We start from the raw sequence: 19,209 nt of genomic DNA on the forward strand, positions 1-19,209 counted from the left end.
CCACAGACACTCCACGAACTTCGAAACATACTCCAGCAGATATGCACAGATATCCCACAAGACTGTGTGCGACGCCTGGTCCATTTTAGCAATATTCCAGCAATATCACGGCGGGGGACACCAGGAATGGGCTTCACACATTGTACCCATGACGTACATCTTCGTATAGAGACAAGGTACCCGTTTCACAAAGCGATCTTAGTGCTTCGAGTATCGTCACTGAAAATGAAAGTGAGGATGTCACGACAGTGAAACCCAGATCTTTAATTGCAGATACAGGCAGATGCATTTAGCTGCAGTTAAAAGCACACAGACGAAGCATAACGTTAACATTTTTGCCGTTTTGTCATGTGATATTACATCTATTTGATGTATCAATTGTAGGACCGCCTCCGTGGTCTAATGGTAGAGCGTCCGCCCGGAGAGCGGAAGGTCCGGGGTTCGATCGCCGGCAACGTCATACCAAAAGACGTAAAAAAATTACTTGTTGTAACCCAGCTGGGCGCTCGGTATTAAGGGGCTAAAACAAGGACTGGTCGGCTCGGAGTCAGTAAACTGTGTCTGAGTGGGGTATTCATGTTAAACTGCGGCATTGTATCTCAGTGTTCTAGCACTATAAATCGGCATCAGTCCGGACTAGTACAAGCAGCCACACACACACACGTACATGCACGTCGCTATATAAGTGCAAAAATCTTGAACGCGACGTTAAATTCCATTTCACCTCACCTATCAATTTTAGTTTGATTCTATATTTTAGTACCTTGAACGTATTGTGAAGCCATTAATAGATGTTGCTGTTGCTACATTTAGATTAATCAAATTACAAATGATATTATAATAAGATTTAATTTATTAGTAAGTGGGTTACAAAGAAAGCAATACAGGTTGGTACATGATATCAAAAGTCGAAATTAATGATGTTAATAATTATAATTAAAACACTTAACCACTTTCTGTGCTTGAAATAGCATATTTGTGTGCGAAAATTCAAAACAGTTCAACCAATTACGACAAATTTAATTATTGGTATTTTTGTTCTTTTATGCATGATGCTGTAAGACGGGTATTTCATTCATGTCATGCTCTACATATTATATTCATTTTACACTTACATGATTAATTGTGTCATTGCTTTTGTCTTTGCAGCGACTCCGTGTTAGAATGATAACAGTATTCCTATCAAGAAAGCGTGTGTTTGTCTGTGTTTGGTTCCTTGTGTGCATACCGTGTACGTACTTCCTTTATTCTAAAACGAAGACGGATTTGAGGAAGGATTTCACAGGGGATTTCACAGGGGATTTCACAGGAGATAATGCAGGAGAAAGTAGAAACATTGATAAACAGTACACTGCAAGAAACCTTAGAAAATATATGAAAGAACATTTCGAAAGAGATATTGCAACAATGGGAGACATTAAGGAAGGAAAGGACGGATGTCTCGTCAGCGAACTCGATAATGGAAACAGTAAGACTTATACGGAAGCTGAGAGACGAGCAAAGTCTCTATTTTATGAAAGGATATCACAGAAAGACAAAACCGAGTTTCGGGACCTCATCCAAACTTTCAGCAAAGTCGTGTCTTCAAACATAACCTATTTCCTCTATGCAGGAACTTTATATGGTTCCTACTTTCATCACGGCATAGTTCCGTGGGACGACGATTTTGACATCATTGTCGAGGACAAGGACAAACCTTCCCTCCTGAAATTCCTGAGCATCCTGGGCCCAGAATATGAACTTTACACTGGGCGGAGAGAAAACTGGAAATTCTATCGCACACAATCCCAAAAGGCAGGTAAAAAGAAATGGAATTGGCCGTTTCTTGACATATTCTTTTATTCTGAAAAAGATACATTCATCCAAACAAGTAGAAAACTGCATAAGAAATTCAACAAGAGTGATATATTTCCTTTGATTAGACGGCCCTTTATGGGAATGATGCTGCCAGCGCCAAGAGAGACCCGTAAGGTGTTGGGTTTGCATTACAATTACGATCTACATGTATGTGTGTCGAATTCTTATGATCACAGGCTGGAGAAGCCTGTCCCAGTGAAATGTAGATCAAGACTTCCCTGTTCTCTTTTGAAAGACAAATTTCCCTTTGTAACCAGAAAAAAGTCCAATAACACATCTGTTGAAATACTGGAAATTAACTATGAATATGACAGTTGGTTATAATTATAACATCTGTGATAAACACAAATGCCAGTAGGGATAGTGTCATTTAACAATTTGTAAGTGAGAGGCCACTGTATTTTGATGATCAGTTTACGTTTTGGCCCTGACATTTCGATAAAGGTAAATGTATAGTTGTGTCCTCTTAAAAAGTCTTTGTTGCATTCATACTGCATCAATGATCACGCATTAACCGCTGACAAACTAGGAATCATAATCAGGGTGATTCTGCGAATCGAGTTCGACCCGTGAAGATCTGGGGTAGAGTAGGTCTTCAGCAACCTATGCTTGCCGTAAAAGGTGACTATGTTTGTCGTAAGAGGCGACTAACGGGATCGGGTGGTCAGGCTCGCTGACTTGGTTGATGCATGTCATCGATCCCAATTGCGTGGATCGATGCTCATGATATTAATTACTGGATTGTCTGGTCCCTAGTTAATGGGCGTGTGAATGGGGATTTGCACGGAGAATTTACATTTGTAAGGCACCAGGCCAGTAGCGTTAATGATTATTTCATTTGTTCAGTTGATTTCTTCCATCATATTTCCTCATTATGCATTTGGGAAAACCCCGTCTCTGACCATTTTCCTCTTGAATTGTCACATAAAACTAATAAGTAACGGTCTTGACCAGTGTAGTGACCAGCCTCTGGTCAAATATGTTTGGAATGATTTTCACGAATCTCGTTACTTGGATAATCTTAAGAGCTGTCTGACTGAATTAATAGAACTTCTACATGTTGATATAGATAGATCTTTGTCTAGCTTCGTAGACTATTAACTGAATTCCGCCAGCTGCATGAAGAAAGCCTTATGCTCTAAGAATGGCTACATGATTAACAGACGTTATAGCATTGAATGTATGCAGGCAAAACGTCCTACGAGGCGAGCACTACGGAAATTTAGAAGTAACAAGTCTGCTGATAACAGAAAGAGTTACTGTTCCTTAAGAAATCGATATAAGTACGAAATCAGGTTATGTAAGAACAAGATACGACACAATATAATTGGACAGCTATATAATGCAATGGGTAATGCTAAGAAATTTTGGAAAGAGGTTCGAACCATTAATATGAGAAACATCCCTGCTTGTAGCATTTCAAAAGCTGAATGGGCAATTCTTTTTAAAGAAGTATTTTCAACAAATGACGTATTTGATCATACGCTTTTTGATGACATATATGGTCCTATAAATGAAGATGATTTCTTTTCTGAAATAGATCGGGAAATCCTTGAATCTGATATTCAGATAAGGGTTCAAGAGTTAAAGGTGTTAGTAAGTATAAATACCTAGGTGTTCTGTTTACCAACACTTTAAGTATGGGTAATCTTGTTTAGGATTTATCTGTAAGGGGTAAAAAAACCATGGTCATGTTATTGTCAACTTTATCTAAACTCCAGCCTTTATCCCCAAGTATATTCTTTAAACTGTTTGACACACAGATACAACCAATACTTTTGTATGGCTCTGAATTATAGGGTTTTAAACATTTTAATACAATCGAAAAAGTACATCTTCTTGCCTTTAATTTTTTTTTAATGATTGGTGTCAACTTCCCTAATAATATTGTTTACGGAGAGTGCGGTAGATATCATTTGTACGTTAATTCATATATTCGTTGTATCAGATATTGGCTAAAAATACTTACTATGCACAAACAGCGACTGCCAAGGAAAGCTTACAATATGTTATACAACTATGATAATCTGGGTTACAACATTTGGGCATCAAATATTCGGGTACTTTTGTTCTCAAATGGCTTTGGCTATGCTTGGATTTATCAAGGAGTTGGTAACACCTGTATGTTTGTAAATATGTTCAAAGAAAGAATTGTAAATACCTTTTATCAAACATGGATGTCTAATTTAAATGCAAGTAGTAGATATGATGTGTATAGATAATTAAAATCCTTACTGGAGCCTGAAAAATATTTAAGTGTTCTTTGTAATTTAAATCTTCGTTCAACATTCACACGTTTTCTTTTGGGACTGAGTGATATTAGAGTAAATACCGGAAGAAGACAAAATTCGTTAAAATCTATGCGTTTGTGTCCATTATGTGATATGGGTGTTGAGGACGAATTTCATGTACTTTTTATCTGTGAGTTTTACCAAGATATCCGAAAACGTTTTGTACCCGCTAAATACCTTAAACAGCAATGTACCACATCCCTTATATCACTTATGTCTAATCAATCTTCTGATGTAATCTACAGCCTAGCTCAATTTCTCCATCAAGCACTCAATATTCGCCAAGAACTTGTAAATACAAATGTCTCCTAGAATGCACATATGTTGAAAGTATGTATACATTGTGTGTATTTGTATATAGGCCGGAGGCCTTTCATACAATAAACTTCTTGTCTTGTCTTGACTCGATTATTTACAGACCGCCGTCATATGGCTGGAATATTGCGGCGTTAAACAACAAACCAACAAACCAAAGCGAATCGAGTTCACGATCGAAAGGGACCGATCAAATGAGCCTGAATTTGTGTGAAAAAACCCAACCCATCGTGCAACCATGTCATTTTTGTGGCAGGCAAATTATTATAACAGTCTTAAGGATAATTATATTTTCAAGAATATACGGGGACAATTTTTGTGGAGAAGGACAAAATCCTCGCATAAGGGACGCAACGCTACACAGCGAATTGTTGCACCTAAGAGGGCACTCCTTTTCATGAACTGAAGAACTTGAATGCATAACCACCAATTTGAACAAATTCTACAAAGATAATCATCAAGGCCACAACAAGACGTTAATGGGAAAGTAATATATATATATTTTCACGTAATACCTACCTCGTGAACCTCTCGACTGTTTATATAGAGACGTTCTACGTGACGTCATAACTTACTATATGAAGTCATGGCTCTGGAAAAGAGCGCCATGTAGACGGAACAAACAACGTACCAACAATATTAATGTGACAAGTCAACATACCATGTGTTCCAGGTCATGAATTATCTCATCTTTCCCTTATGTTTCAACCGTTTCGTTTACTCGATTACAAGAAGAATGAAATAAAATACCGTTTCAAATACATCTAACACGGATCCAAGTTAATCACAATTCCTTGAAATATTTTTTAGCTACATGTGCCTGCAATAATTTAGTCAGTACTTTGTACACACGTCTTTGTGTTCCTTTGGACTTGAAGTCCAAATTAAATCATTACGCTTTTAAGACTCGCTTATGTACGCCAGAAAAATATATTTTACGTCCGTTTCATAACGTTCATGGAAAGTGTGTTTGAAACATTTTTGTTAATGAATTTTGTTTCAGATTTTAATATTGGTTGATAGGGCAGATAAAACTTTCCCTCGGGTTTGGTTACAAATGTTAAAAGTCGGAATTGGGATCTGTTCACATTTTGTACGAAACCTTCCATCGGGAGCATGCTGTATCCTTTACACACACTCACAGAGGCAGGATGCTATATGATCCCAACAGAAGCAGGATGCAATATAATCCCCACAGAGGCAGGATGCTATATGATCCCAACAGACAGACTGCAATATAATCCCCACAGAGGCAGGCTGCTATATAATCCCCACAGACAGGCTGCAATATAATCCCCACAGAGGCAGGCTACTATATAATCCCCACAGACAGGCTGCAATATAATCCCCACAGAGGCAGGCTGCTATATAATCCCCACAGGGACAGGCTGCAATATAATCCTCACAGAGGCAGGCTGCAATATAATCCTCACAGAGGCAGGCTGCAATATAATCCTAATAGAGACAGGCTGCGATATAATCCCCACAGAGGCAGGTTGCAATATAATCCCCACAGAGACAGGCTGCAATATAATCCATATAGAGGAAGGATGCTATATAAGCCCCACAGGGACAGGCTGCAATATAATCCTCACACACAGGCTGCAATATAATCCCAACAGAGGCAGGTTGCAATATAATCCCAACAGAGACAGGCAGCAATATAATCCTCACAGACAGGCTGCAATATAATCCCCGCAGAGCCAGGAAGCAATATAATCCCCACAGAAACAGGCTGCAATACGATCCCCATTGAGACAGGCTGCAATACAATCCCCACAGAGACAGGCTGCAACACAATCCCCTTAGAATATGAATATGTTGAATATATACATAATCTAATCTTTGAATTAATTCTTTGATTTTTAATGTAACGCCGTCGGTGACAATGAAATGTACGGGCCTCGAATACTCATTAAACCCGGAAATGGATACTATTGTTATTTCTGGTATGGTATTGTAGATACAATTAAACTGATGTATCATGACATTATTTTGTTTTTAAAAAATCTAAACATAACTCTCTGGGTTTAGCTGTCATGCAAAGTGATCACAGACATTTCCGATCACGGACGAACCTTCTTCAAGAGATTATGAAAAAAGGGACAAAACATGTTCATTGTTTGACATGCAGGTACTTTCATTTTATTTGCTACGGAAGGTAGACGAAACATAATTAAAAATTAGGTAGGAGAGGAGTCGTCTTATATTTCCATTCCATAATACGAAGGGTTTATCATATTTTCGAATTTTTCGTTTCAGAGTCTGTATTACAGACTACCAATATGTCAGCGTGTCTCGGTACGTCACCTAAAACAGAATCATCCCGGTCTCACACCAAGCGCGGCTTAATCACACAACGAGGTGCACATTTTCGTGTTAATGTTCAGGATTCTTTCCATCCATAATTCATAATTCGTTACAACACTGCTGTCATATATGCAGAAAAGGAATTCCATTGTGTCCTTTTTTAGGTCACCTGTTTCTTTGGTTCCTCAAGCCTTTGGATCACGCAAATCACGCAAATCGTAAACATATATCTCACGAGACAAGGTAGGTTGCTGACAGATAAAGTATCACATAATCGGAGCGATTTGCCCAGTTCACGTCATCAGCTGCAGCGTGTCATAGCAAAGTTTTGGGGAGGGTCTTTACACAGATGATTGGCTACCTAATTAACACGTCACCAGGACTCGCGTTCATGGATTGTGGATTTATTCTCAGTAGCTTAGAGTAGCAGACTCGATTATTAACAGACCGTCGTCATATAGCTGGAATATTGCTGAGTGTGGCGTTAAACAACAAAGAAACAAAACATTAATGCTCGATTGGGCCTGGACTTTGTGATTCCACAAAAAGGCTGTTGTCAGTCTTGTCGTGTGAGGTCGAGCGTTGTCTTGATGGAAAATGACGTTCGCTTGTTGCATAATGGGAAGGACGTGTGGCCGAAGAATCCCACCCTTGTAACCGTGTGCCGGTAAATTTCCTTGGACTTGCACCAAGTCTGTTCTACCAGTGTAGATGATGACAGCCCACATAAACTCACTACCACCGCTAAATGTGTCCACTTCCTGTTTGCAGTTTCGGGCATAACGTTCCCTGCGACGCTTGTAAAACGTCTCTGATCCGTACGGCGTTTCTATTTTTCCAGAGTATATATCCAATATATATTGGAAGACACGGGATAGAATAGGTCTTCAGCAACCCATGCTTGCCGTAAAAGGCAACTATGCTTGTCGTAAGGGGCGACTAACGGGATCGGGTGGTCAGGCTCGCTGACTTGGTTTGATGAATGTTGTCGATCCCAATTGCGTGGTTCGATGCTCATGATATCAATCACTGGATTGTATGGACCAGACTCGATTATTTACAGACCGCCGTCATACAGCAGGAGTATTGCTGAGTACGGCGTTAAGCAACAACAAAAAATTATACAAGTACATATCACTCCATAATTTATTACCCTGACAAACTGGTGGTAATGCCTATATATTTGCTATGAAAACCTGTGATTCATAATGTTATGTTCTCATCCGGTCCTCAACCATGATTCCATTATGTATTGTACATCGTAAAGTGAGTGAGTGAGTGAAGGTTCACTGTATCACGTGGTGTGTTAATAATCTGGTCTGTAAATAATCGAGTCTGGACCAGACAATCCAGTGATTGACATCATGAGCATCGGCCCACGCAATTGAGATACGATGACATGCATCAACCAAGTCCTCGAGTCTGACCACCTGATCCCGATTCCAGTGAGCAGTAGGCCAACAAAACATTTCCAGTGAGCAGCTGACCAACAAAACATTTCCAGTGAGCAGTAGACCAACAAAACAGTTCCAGTGAGCAGTAGGCCAACAAAACATTTCCTGTGAGCAGCAGACCAACACAACATTTCCAGTGAGCAGCAGACCAACAAAACATTTCCAGTGAGCAGTAGACCAAAAAAACATTTCCAGTGAGCAGTAGGCCAACAAAACATTTCCAGTGAGCAGTGGACCAACATAACATTTCCAGTGAGCAAGGCCGTAAGGGGTTAGTTGTGCAGGGGTACAGACGTACAGGGGTACAGACGTACATATATGAAGACACAGAAATCGTAAGGCATTTTGGTATAATTGTATTTTAGGAGTATGAATATATTCTACAAGTGAACATGATATATCTTAGTAAATCTTAGTATTCTTCGTTTTCATGAACGTAAATTAAACCGACGAAAACCTGTCCATAATCATAAGAAGTCTTTCCTAAACGCAGAGGCCATTGTAAGATCCCGACTTCACTATAAGCGTATGTATGAATCACTATCAAATAGTGATGACACCAGGAATTCGCGAAATGTTGAGCAACGAACAGCTACAATAACTGCGCGCATAATTTCTCTCGCTCATGTATGTAATTTGATTGGACAGGTTTTTATAATCACACGCAGAACTGAGAATTATCAGCACATGGGTCCAGGGCATTCATAATACCTCGATTATCGGGGATGCCATTGTTATCACAGATCGCTCTCGGCAAGCATAAGATGCTTGTGATCTATCCCGCCTTTGTATCCACACGTGGTGTTGCGAAAGAGCTGGTGACACATACTCAAATTGAAAATATAACAACAACCGGCACGCTAATGGTGAAATAAGTTTACGGGGTTTGCGTTTTGTTAAGCTTCACCTTATAATTATTGTCTGAACACATTTACGTGGTAGACTGGTGAAGTGTCAAGCTGTCAGACGCATGAAGCTAGCCCCGTCCTCTCATATGCACCCAGGCACACGTAAATTTTGCTGTAATGATCATAAGGTGATTTGCAATTTTGTCATGTAGGTATCCATAGATATATAAGTTTGTTTGTTGTTTAACGCCGCGCTCAGCAATATTCCAGCTGTATGACGACGGTCTGTAAATAAGCCGTCTGGACCAGACAATCCAGTGATTGATGTCATGAGCATCGACCCACGCAATTGGGAAACAATGCAATAAGCAAGTCATCGAGCCTAACCATCCGATCCCGTTAGTCGCCTCTTACCAAAAGCATATTCGTCTCTTTCAACATGCATGGGTTGCTGAAGACCAATTGTAACCCGAATCGTCACGGTTCATGCGTGTTTTGAAACGATGAGTGAAAAAAATATCCTGTTGCTTATGACAAACAATAATAAATAAGAACATCTTAAACTCGTCAAACATATATGTAAATGTGATGATTGTTAACAAAATGATAGGTACATTGTATTGTCGGGATAAACCCAGTTTAATGAGTAAATGTTTTAAGCCGCAGCATTATTCCAGCTAATACCACGGAGGCCGGTGTGTAATTGAGTTTGGGCTGGACAAACAAGTGACCTCCGCAGTCGGGCACGATGACAGACAGTCAACCAATTCAACGAGCCTGACCACCCGATCATCTTTAGTCGGCTCCAGTGAAATGCATGATGTATTGGGAAACTGTCACTGTTTTCTTTTCCGAAATCAAACCGGGGTCAACGATTGGAAGCCGAAATATTTGAAACATTAATGTGATGCACATGCTGAGATGCAATGCTTAGTAAGGAGATTAAGCGTCTGCGATATAATAAATATAATATTAATCATATATGTTCTCAATACAGCGAAAATATCAACGCATACGTCTATCAGAACATGTACATTGAACTTCTGTTCCAAACAAATTCCTGTTAAATTTCGTCCATCAAGTAGAATAATGAAATATGAGGCTAAACTTATTCGATAATGTCCAAACTGGTAGCTTGTCAATGTTAAAAGACTGCATTTCTCTCACATCCAATTATCGCAAATTGTTGGGAGGACCTTACGCCACAACGCCGGTTTGCCAGACATAATCCCATTTGGGTAACTGCGTTGATACCAGGGACGACACATTCACACACTGAAAGGTAAGCACGTTACAGTGTTATGTTTCGTCGTTTATCCGGACTGTACAGCTCCTGGTGAAATCGTCCGGACTGATCAGTTTCCGGGTTAAGGAGATGAATGTGCTGAGTTATATGGCTGTAAATTTACATATTTATTCACAACAACATAGTTCGGAAAGTGATGTTTCACTGTAGTTTGGAAGTGTCCATGGAAATGCCATATATAGATGAATATACAAAAAGGCAGCTTGATAGCCATGCGGTAGTCGCTTCTCTTTAGATTAATATACACAAAGGAAGCTAAATAGCCAGCAGGTGTCACTTCCCTGGCGATTGATATACGGACCTAAAAAAAGCTAAATAGACCGGGATGGACACTTCTTTGTAGATTAATGTACAAATAAGGGAGCTAAATATCCCGGGGTGGTCACTTCTCTGCGGCCAGGAAGGCTAAAAAGCCAGGAGGTGCCACATCTCTTGTAGATTAATATACAAAAACGGGAGCCAAAGAGCCAGGGTCACATCTCCTGCATAAATAGAGGGGTAAAATAGCAATGTTGTTAGTTGTTTGTTGGTTTGTTGTTTAACGCCCAACTCAGCAATATCCCAGCTATATGACGGAGGTCTGTAAGTAAATCGGGTCTGGACCAGACAATCCAGTTATTGATATCATGTGCATCGACCTACGCAATTGGGATCGATGACATGCATCAACCAAGTCGGTGCCTTAGGCTGGTACCTCCCAATCTGTTGACTGACATTGGGAGAGTACCCGGGTCTGCTACCAGGAATACAGCCCTTCTGACAATCTGGGTAATGCAGAAGGCTGTAGTTTTGGGGAGTCTTCACATTCTCTGAAAAGTTCTGGGTGGGTTTGACTAGGCAGCGCTTCCTAGGAGAAGTCCTTTCGCTGTCTGGGCTGCGTGTAGAGGGGGCAAGGGCCCTGAGCTGATGATGAGCCTAACAAGCCTGATTGTGCCAGGATCACCCGAACCCTCTTTGCTGCATTTAAAACAAAAAAATAATAATCTGTAAATAACAACAACAACAACAACAACAATAATAATAATAATAAAATAATAATAAAGTAAGTTAAGCAAAATATAGAAATACTTATATGTTTCTTCTACTTATGGGAGTATGATAATAAATACTTGTCATCTGAAGTTGGCTTAAGGCACTAAAGAGAAGTCCTGCTCTAGCATTAGTCCCAAGATACAGTATATAGGTATACTGATGAGAAACAGGGAGAAAGCGTGAGAATAAAAGAGACAGGGTGTGTGTGACAGCAAAGGGTCAGAGAGGAGCTGCATTGGGAGACAGCTCAAAGAACTGGATTTCGTCTAATGTGTTGAGAAATTTACCTCCCCACTTGGTCATATTGACTTTCCCACATTTCAAGCACTATCTATTCAGTGCTAAAAGATGAATACTTACATTAATGTTTTGTACACTTAAGACCGCATCCGTGGTCCAGTGAATAGAGAGTCTGCCTGGAGTACGGAAGGTATGTGGTTCGGTCGATGTCGGCGTCACACCAATAGACCCGTGAAGATCCGGGGTTGAATAGGTCTTCAGCAACCCATGCTTGCCGTAAGAGGCAACTAACGGGATCGGGTGGTCAGGCTCGCTGACTTGGTTGATGCATGTCATCGATCCCAATTGTGTGGATCGATGCTCATGATATTAAATACTGGATTGTCTTGTCCAGACTCGATTATTTACAGACCTCCGTCATATAGCTGGAATATTGCTGAGTGCGGTGTTAAACAACTAACCAAACCCAAAACCAAAAGACGTTAATAATGGTACATTTTGTTACCCTGCCTGGTTAAGACATTGAGGAGATAAAACAAGGACTGGTCAGGTGGTTGTGATTGTATTATGTATGAGGGGGGTAACCATGTTAAACTGGGGATCATTATGCAAAAAAAGTCGAAAAATGTCACATTGGTCCTGAGAATATTCGTACGTTTACCTTTTCAATTTCATAGAAGCAGAGACTAAATAATTCTTTGAATAAAGTACACTTTGAAAATTATGCACTTGTCCTCCATTTCCATTGAAGGCTACTCTACGTGCAAAACGATAATTGAAACCGAAAGCCACATTATCATAACCGGGTCAGCGCATAGCCTTATCTGATAACAAGCATGTACATGCGCCGTGATTGAAATACATACTCGTCTGCAATTCCTCACACATTACTTGTCACCAGAAGGTAAGCACGCTCTTCTTTCTGCTGAAACAATTACGTGTATGTTCCATGCAACATTATGTTACAGTTCGTCCGCATTGAAACAAGCGACCTTTATGTTTACTTTTTATATGATTAAAAGCTCACATGTTGCAGCATACACTGACGGAAGACGCTCGACGTTTTTGCTAACAACTGAATCATTGTAAGTTTGGATCCCAATTTTGAATAGGTAATAGTTCATGGAATTATAATTCGTTGAAGATCTCACACAATGTTGACTTTTTATTTGAGACCAGCTGTATTAAATACTAGTATCTATGATTAATGATTGTACTTCTGATATTGTATTGAGGTCATGAAGTGGTGAATTAGAATTAGGAGTAAGCTGGTTAAATACGTCCGCGTCATTATTTAACATAAATCCATTTGGTGAACATGAATGCGATAAATACAGATACTCTTGTGGAAACGTACCTTCTGATCACAATGATAATTATGATTAGGTTATTTCTATAGCTCTTAAATATATGTACGGTATTATACATGTATCATTCTCTTTCTTTGAACTGTTCAATAGCATTATTGGTTGTTTAAACGTCTTATTTTGTTGAAGTGAGAGCCACCGCAAAATGAGCAATACATTGAAGTTAAAAAAACAACTCGTCTTTTTCTGAAATGATGTTTTATAATTTGATGTTAATCGGGTTTTTTCGATTTGGGCCGAAAATATGAAGACGTCTACAACATCAATCACTTTGGACTTTCCTCCCATAAAAGGATGAAACGCTACGATATAGATGAAACACGGTTCAACGAGGCGTCAATCCTACTCACTCATGCACAATTTACATTCTTATTCACAAAATTCTGGAAATCTGTACAGTTTGATGTAGTTTTCATGCCACGACCTCAGAAAATATTGAATTTTGCCCCAAAATGTACGTGCAGAGAAACGTAAGGAGCTTGTACATTATGTCCAGTACAGAACACCGTGTGCCATCTCATTGATGTGCACTGATCGCACATTGAATTTATTTTCTTATCCCACTAAACGTAGTATCAAAAATTATAAACAGGTGGCTTGAAATATTTAACGTGAGAGGCGACTAACGGGACTGGGTGGTCAGGCTCGCTGACTTGGTTGATGCATGTCATCGATCCCAATTGTATGGATCGATGCTCATGATATTAATCACTGGATTGTCTGGTCCAGACTCGATTATTTACAGACTGCTGTCACACAGCTGGAATATTGCTGAGTGCGGTGTTAAACAAACAAACAAACATAATTGACACATTGAAAACTATGTTATGAAAACCCATGCAGTTCAGTTCTAACGAAAACGACGACATAGTCTACAATTTAAAAATAATAACCATCTGGTTCGAGGGAATATAAGAAGTCAACCCGGATCTCATCGGGGCAGTGAGTTCGCAAGAACACTCGTCACCCACGTTCACGCACTCATACATACACGCATGCACTAACGCCCCTCCCGCATCCTTCTTCGTCCTTCTCTCCCTGTTCCTCCTCTCTTCAGCTGTGGATCTCACTTGTGCGGTCATTTCCCCACGGTCAGTCTCCTTATACTAGCTCATGCACTCTCCGGCTCTCCCCCCACCCCCTCTCTCGTGGTATACTCGTTTTCACAGCTGCTTGATACTTTTCACTTTTATGTTTAAAACATAAAAATTAAAATAACAAAATATTGATATATCCTGTTTTGGTTTGCAGCAATTAGTCATCACCCGGAAGATAAAAGCATGAAAGTGTCCCCCGTGAAAAGCACATTGATGTGTCTCTCCCTCCTCTTCTGCTGCAATATTTACTTTCTCTATTCTTATTCCAAAACGGGTGTGACGAGAGCCGATTTCACCACAGACATTGTTAAAGGCATCGCAAACGAAATTATTCAGTTTATAGCTAGCAATATCACAGGAAGAAGCAAAAGCAAAAGCTTTGACTGTTTCCTCGGCAGAAAACATTCTGGAACTTACCGGTTGACATCAAACTACGCTAATGACAGCAAAGAATCACCAGAGACAAGAGCCAAAGAGCCTCTATTTTTTGACAGGTTAACACAAGCAGAAAAGGAGGACTATAGAGACCTCATTACAACTTTCAGTAAAGGCGTGCCTTCAAACATCACCTACTTCCTCTATGCAGGAGCTTTACTCGGTTCCTACTCTCATCATGGCATGATTCCCTGGGATGATGATATGGACATTATTGTCAGGGAAAAAGACAAACCTTTATTGCTGAAATTCCTGCAGTCCCTCGGGCCAAAATATGAACATCACACCAGCTGGAAGGTAAACTGGAAATTTTACCACATAAAGTCTCCAAAGGCTGGTGAAAAGCATTGGAAGTGGCCCTTCCTCGATATATTCTTTTATTCTGAAAAACCTTCAAACATACGAGACTGTAGAGCCTTGAAAAAGAAATTCAACAAGAGTGATGTGTTTCCTTTGATCCAACGGCCCTTCATGGGGATAATGCTGCCAGCTCCAAGGAACACTCGTAAGGTTTTGGAAAAGACTTACAAGATCGATCTCTGTGTATCGAATTCATATGATCACAGATTGGAGAAGAGCGTGCCAGACAAATGTGTAGTGAAACTCCCGTGTCACCTGTTAAAAGACCAGTTTCCCTTTGTAACCCGAAAGGAATCAAATAACAAAACCGTTGAGATATTGGAAGACCCCTACAACATCTCCTCCAACAGAAGCGTTTATGAAACGAAAAAAGTATATTAATGTAACAATGAAATTTTGTATAAACTGTCGAAAGATAGATATGTAAACATGCACACCATAACTTTTATATTGCACACACAAGAATATCCATCTTCATAAATATTTTATAATGATATGACATAAACGAATATGAATCCATTTCACAATTGCTACTATCCTTATCAAGTGTGTATGAGTCAGTGAGTGAGTTGTGTTTAACGCCGCTTTGATGTTTGTTTTGTGTTCGTTTGTTGTTTAACGTCGCACTCCGCAATATTCCAGCTATATGACGGCGGTCTATAAATAATCGAGTCTGGACCAGAGAATCAAGTGATTGACATCATGAGCATCGATCTACGCAACTGGTATACAATGACATGCATCAACCAAGTCACGAGCCTGACCACCCGATCCTGTTTGTCGCCTTTTACGACACGCATGGGTTGCTGAAGACCTATTCTACCTTGAATCTTCACCGCTTTGAGCAGGGGACGCACATCTGCACTGAGAATTGCGGCAACTTAGACGACAGGGCCACCTGTGACCCCATGTGTTTTTGAATAACTATCAAACAATGATACCAGGTGTTCGCGAACATATCAACGTATAGCTGGAATAGTGTTGAGTGCGGTGTTAAACAACAGTCAGACGCAAATTCCAACAATGTAAATAGCGGATTTGTACTTTTTAATGTTTTCTACAGACATCAAGTGAGCTGGGAGCTCGAAATAAATGTTAACGCCTTACTTTGAGCACTGGGCCATCCATGGCAAGAAACTACTTGCATGATTCTTTGCTGAAAATAGACATCTGAAATCGAAATTAAGGAAAGTAAATAGACGCTTTTCTCATTGAACTTCTTCATTTTAGAAACATGTTTGCACATCTTCACGGATAAACAGAATTACGACGCTCCCCATTGTCGTATAGTGTTAAACTCTACAGAATAATGTATGAACACTTATGAGTGTTCCTCTCATAACAGCTGGGGGCGGTCGGGTAGCCTGGTGGTTAAAGCGTTCGCTTGTCACGTCGAAGACCCGGGTTCGATTCCCGACATGGGTACAAGGTGAAGCCCATTTCTGGTGTCCCCCGCCGTGATATTGCTGGAATATTTCTAAAAGCGGCGTAAAACCATACTCACTCATTCAGTCTCATAATAGCTGAAATGTGGACATTCAATAAATGTGGACTTTCAACATCAGCTGGATAGATCATGTCAATGTCTACATAAGCTTACCGTAAATGTGCCGAGTCACCATGTTCTGACATTGATTGTCTGTAACTTTATTGTGTTGGTAAGCCTCATGAATCTGGAGAATCATTCGTATCAAGCATGGTACTGCTAATTGGGCACACTAGATCTTGTGTAGGGGACAGTTATTTCATGACACCGGGCACATTCCACAGTATACTGGATGACAATGGAACGTATAGCGGTACGTTATCTACCCCGAGACAGGTTAAGTCAACTTCCCGTTAGCTTCGCTGGCATTACTTGTGGTTTACGATGTTTACAACAATTTCATAGTTGACTTTCATATTTGCGACCTATGAGGAGCGAAGGAGCCTTATGGCTGCTCGGATGCAATTGTGCTGAGACGTCATAAAGAAAGACGTTAAAAAAAACATCATGTGTGCGGGCTGCAAAAAATAGCTAAACTCTTATATTCATCCGTTACTTCGTAATGTAATAACACATTATTTCAAAACAATTCGGCATACTTGTATACTTTCAATTAATCAGACATTACTTTGCAGACACTGAGTCCAGATGTTGGATGCCATGTATCTCTATAATAAATATGAACTGAAGGTTATGAATTGGTATTTATGTGGACCTTGGATACCGTAGTTTTAAAATATTAAAATGTTAAAAATTAAAACGTTAAAATGTGGCCCGTAAGGTCCCATATTCCATGGTTGGTCAATATCATATTGCCGAACTTCGTAAACTCGAACTCTTACATGTCTAAGCACCGGGAAGATCCGGGTTAGAATAGGTTAGCAGCACCCTTGCTCGCCGGAAGAGGCGACTAACGGGATCGGGTGGTCATGCTCGCTGACTTGGTTGAAGCATGTCATCGATCCCAATTGCTCATGATGTCAGTCACTGGACTGTCTGGTCCAGACTCTATTATTTACAGACCGCCGTCACAAAGATGGAATGTTGTTGAGTGCGGCGTTAAACAACAAACAAACTACGTCTACAACATAAATGACAGGAAATGTCAGTGGAAAGAAAATCTCATTGTAATACATTGTAGCATATGTGATTCTCTACTAAGATAAACGACGTGATATAACTGGAATACTTTTCTGGGTGGCGTTAACCAAACGCACTCACTCTTTCACTCACTTAAGCGATAAATGTACTGTATTTTGAATGTAGATTTAGGTTAACTGCGCAACATTGAATTTGAACCAGATCGCGTATAAAGGTTGGCAAGCGAAACTGTTAGGAATGTGATATATTGCCACGATTACAGGGCGTTTCTTAAAATGTTTCTCAACCCGTGCTGTCAGTCTTAATGTTAGGGTAAGATATGGTTTATAGAGTAGCCTCGACGATAAGGGCTTCATCTGTCGCCACTATAACTTCAATCAAATAGAGGCAGTATCGTACATTATCTCGCACGTCAACTCTGCGTTGGCAGAGTAATAACCTAAAACATCGAGCTCACCAAGGATACAACACTGTTCAGTTGTTATAAAAGTGAAAGTGATCATATAGATATATATCGATTACTTAATTACAACTAACAATAATTATGGTAATATTGCGTTATGGAATGATCAATCATTTAAAACTGTACACACACAAACACCCATATGCACCAGGATAACGTTTGGTCAAAGGGTACGTCAGACCTCAAACTGATGTACTGATTCGTAATGTGTAATCATGTGTACTGGCGGGTCACCGCCCATACCAAAGGATGTGCATACCTGATGTTATAACGAAAAGTTTGGATACGGATTATCCCTGAGATAAGGTGCCGAGGCTATCCCGGCTAAACAATAGTGGGACAGTCGTGGCTGTTTTTTTTAAATATTTAGGTCAGGAATGTTATCGACTCGTGAAGATCCGGCGTAGAAAAGGTCTTCAGCAACCCTTGCTTGCTGTAAAAGGCGACTATGCTTGTCGTAACAGGCGACTAACGGGATTGGGTGGTCAGGCTCGCTGACTAATGCATGTATCCCAATTACGTAGATCTATGCTCATGATGTCAATCACTGGATACAGACCGCCGTCATATAGCTGAAATATTGTTGAGTGCGGCGTTAAACAACAGGCAAGCAAACAGGAATGTTATCACCACCAAGTAGAATGCGTAGATCTATGCTCATGATGTCAATCACTGGATTCTCTGGTCCAGACTCGATTATTACAGACCACCGTTACATACCTAGAATATTGCTGAGTGCGGTACAATACAACAACAAAACACATAACCAATTTTTTAAAATAAATTAGGTGTATAGATGTCAGAAATATATTTTCATGGATACACTGTGTAAAAATGTCTAAAAGCATCCATCTCGACATTTTCAATTATTTGATTTAATAGTGCATTTACCAAAATGCTGTTTTGATGAGTACTGATGACGGGAGGTTATGTACTATAAATAAACATACACACACAGAGGCATCTGCTGTTTTTTTTGTGAAACATCAAAATTTAAGCAACATGTATGTGACGGCGGCATTACCCAGACAAACCAGTGATTGATATTATGAGCAGCGACGTCGGGATAAAAGGTCAAGGAATCTGACAACATGATCCATTTAGTCGCTTCTTACGACAATCATAGTTAGCTGGGGACCCATTCTAACCCTGAATCCTCACGTGTATATGCCATTCATGCACGCGTTTGCAACATAACATATGCCATTCTTATGCATTAGGTGTGATGGGTAGCCTAGTGGTAGTAT

General features: G+C 40.0%; 2 protein-coding genes across 2 annotated transcripts; both read left to right on the plus strand.

Moving 5' to 3' along the window:
• Positions 1–1,407: 1,407 nt before the first annotated feature.
• Positions 1,408–2,181, plus strand: LOC139456130 (uncharacterized protein RT0683-like). The gene has a single exon (XM_071237667.1). It carries the CDS (start codon positions 1,408–1,410, stop codon positions 2,179–2,181), a length of 774 nt encoding a protein of 257 aa, XP_071093768.1.
• Positions 2,182–14,282: 12,101 nt separating this feature from the next.
• On the plus strand, positions 14,283–15,293 carry LOC139465072 (uncharacterized). The gene has a single exon (XM_071246773.1). It carries the CDS (start codon positions 14,301–14,303, stop codon positions 15,291–15,293), a length of 993 nt encoding a protein of 330 aa, XP_071102874.1. The 5' UTR covers positions 14,283–14,300.
• The last annotated feature ends 3,916 nt before the right edge of the window (positions 15,294–19,209 follow it).

The sequence above is a fragment of the Haliotis cracherodii genome, unplaced genomic scaffold (assembly GCF_022045235.1).
Source record: "Haliotis cracherodii isolate W230 unplaced genomic scaffold, xgHalCrac1.p SCAF_1, whole genome shotgun sequence".
Lineage (NCBI taxonomy): Eukaryota > Metazoa > Mollusca > Gastropoda > Lepetellida > Haliotidae > Haliotis > Haliotis cracherodii.

Bases quoted from the DNA above. Each gene is read 5' to 3' on its own strand.
- LOC139456130 (XM_071237667.1), top strand. From the start codon at position 1,408: ATGGGAGACATTAAGGAAGGAAAGGACGGATGTCTCGTCAGCGAACTC.
- LOC139465072 (XM_071246773.1), top strand. From the start codon at position 14,301: ATGAAAGTGTCCCCCGTGAAAAGCACATTGATGTGTCTCTCCCTCCTC.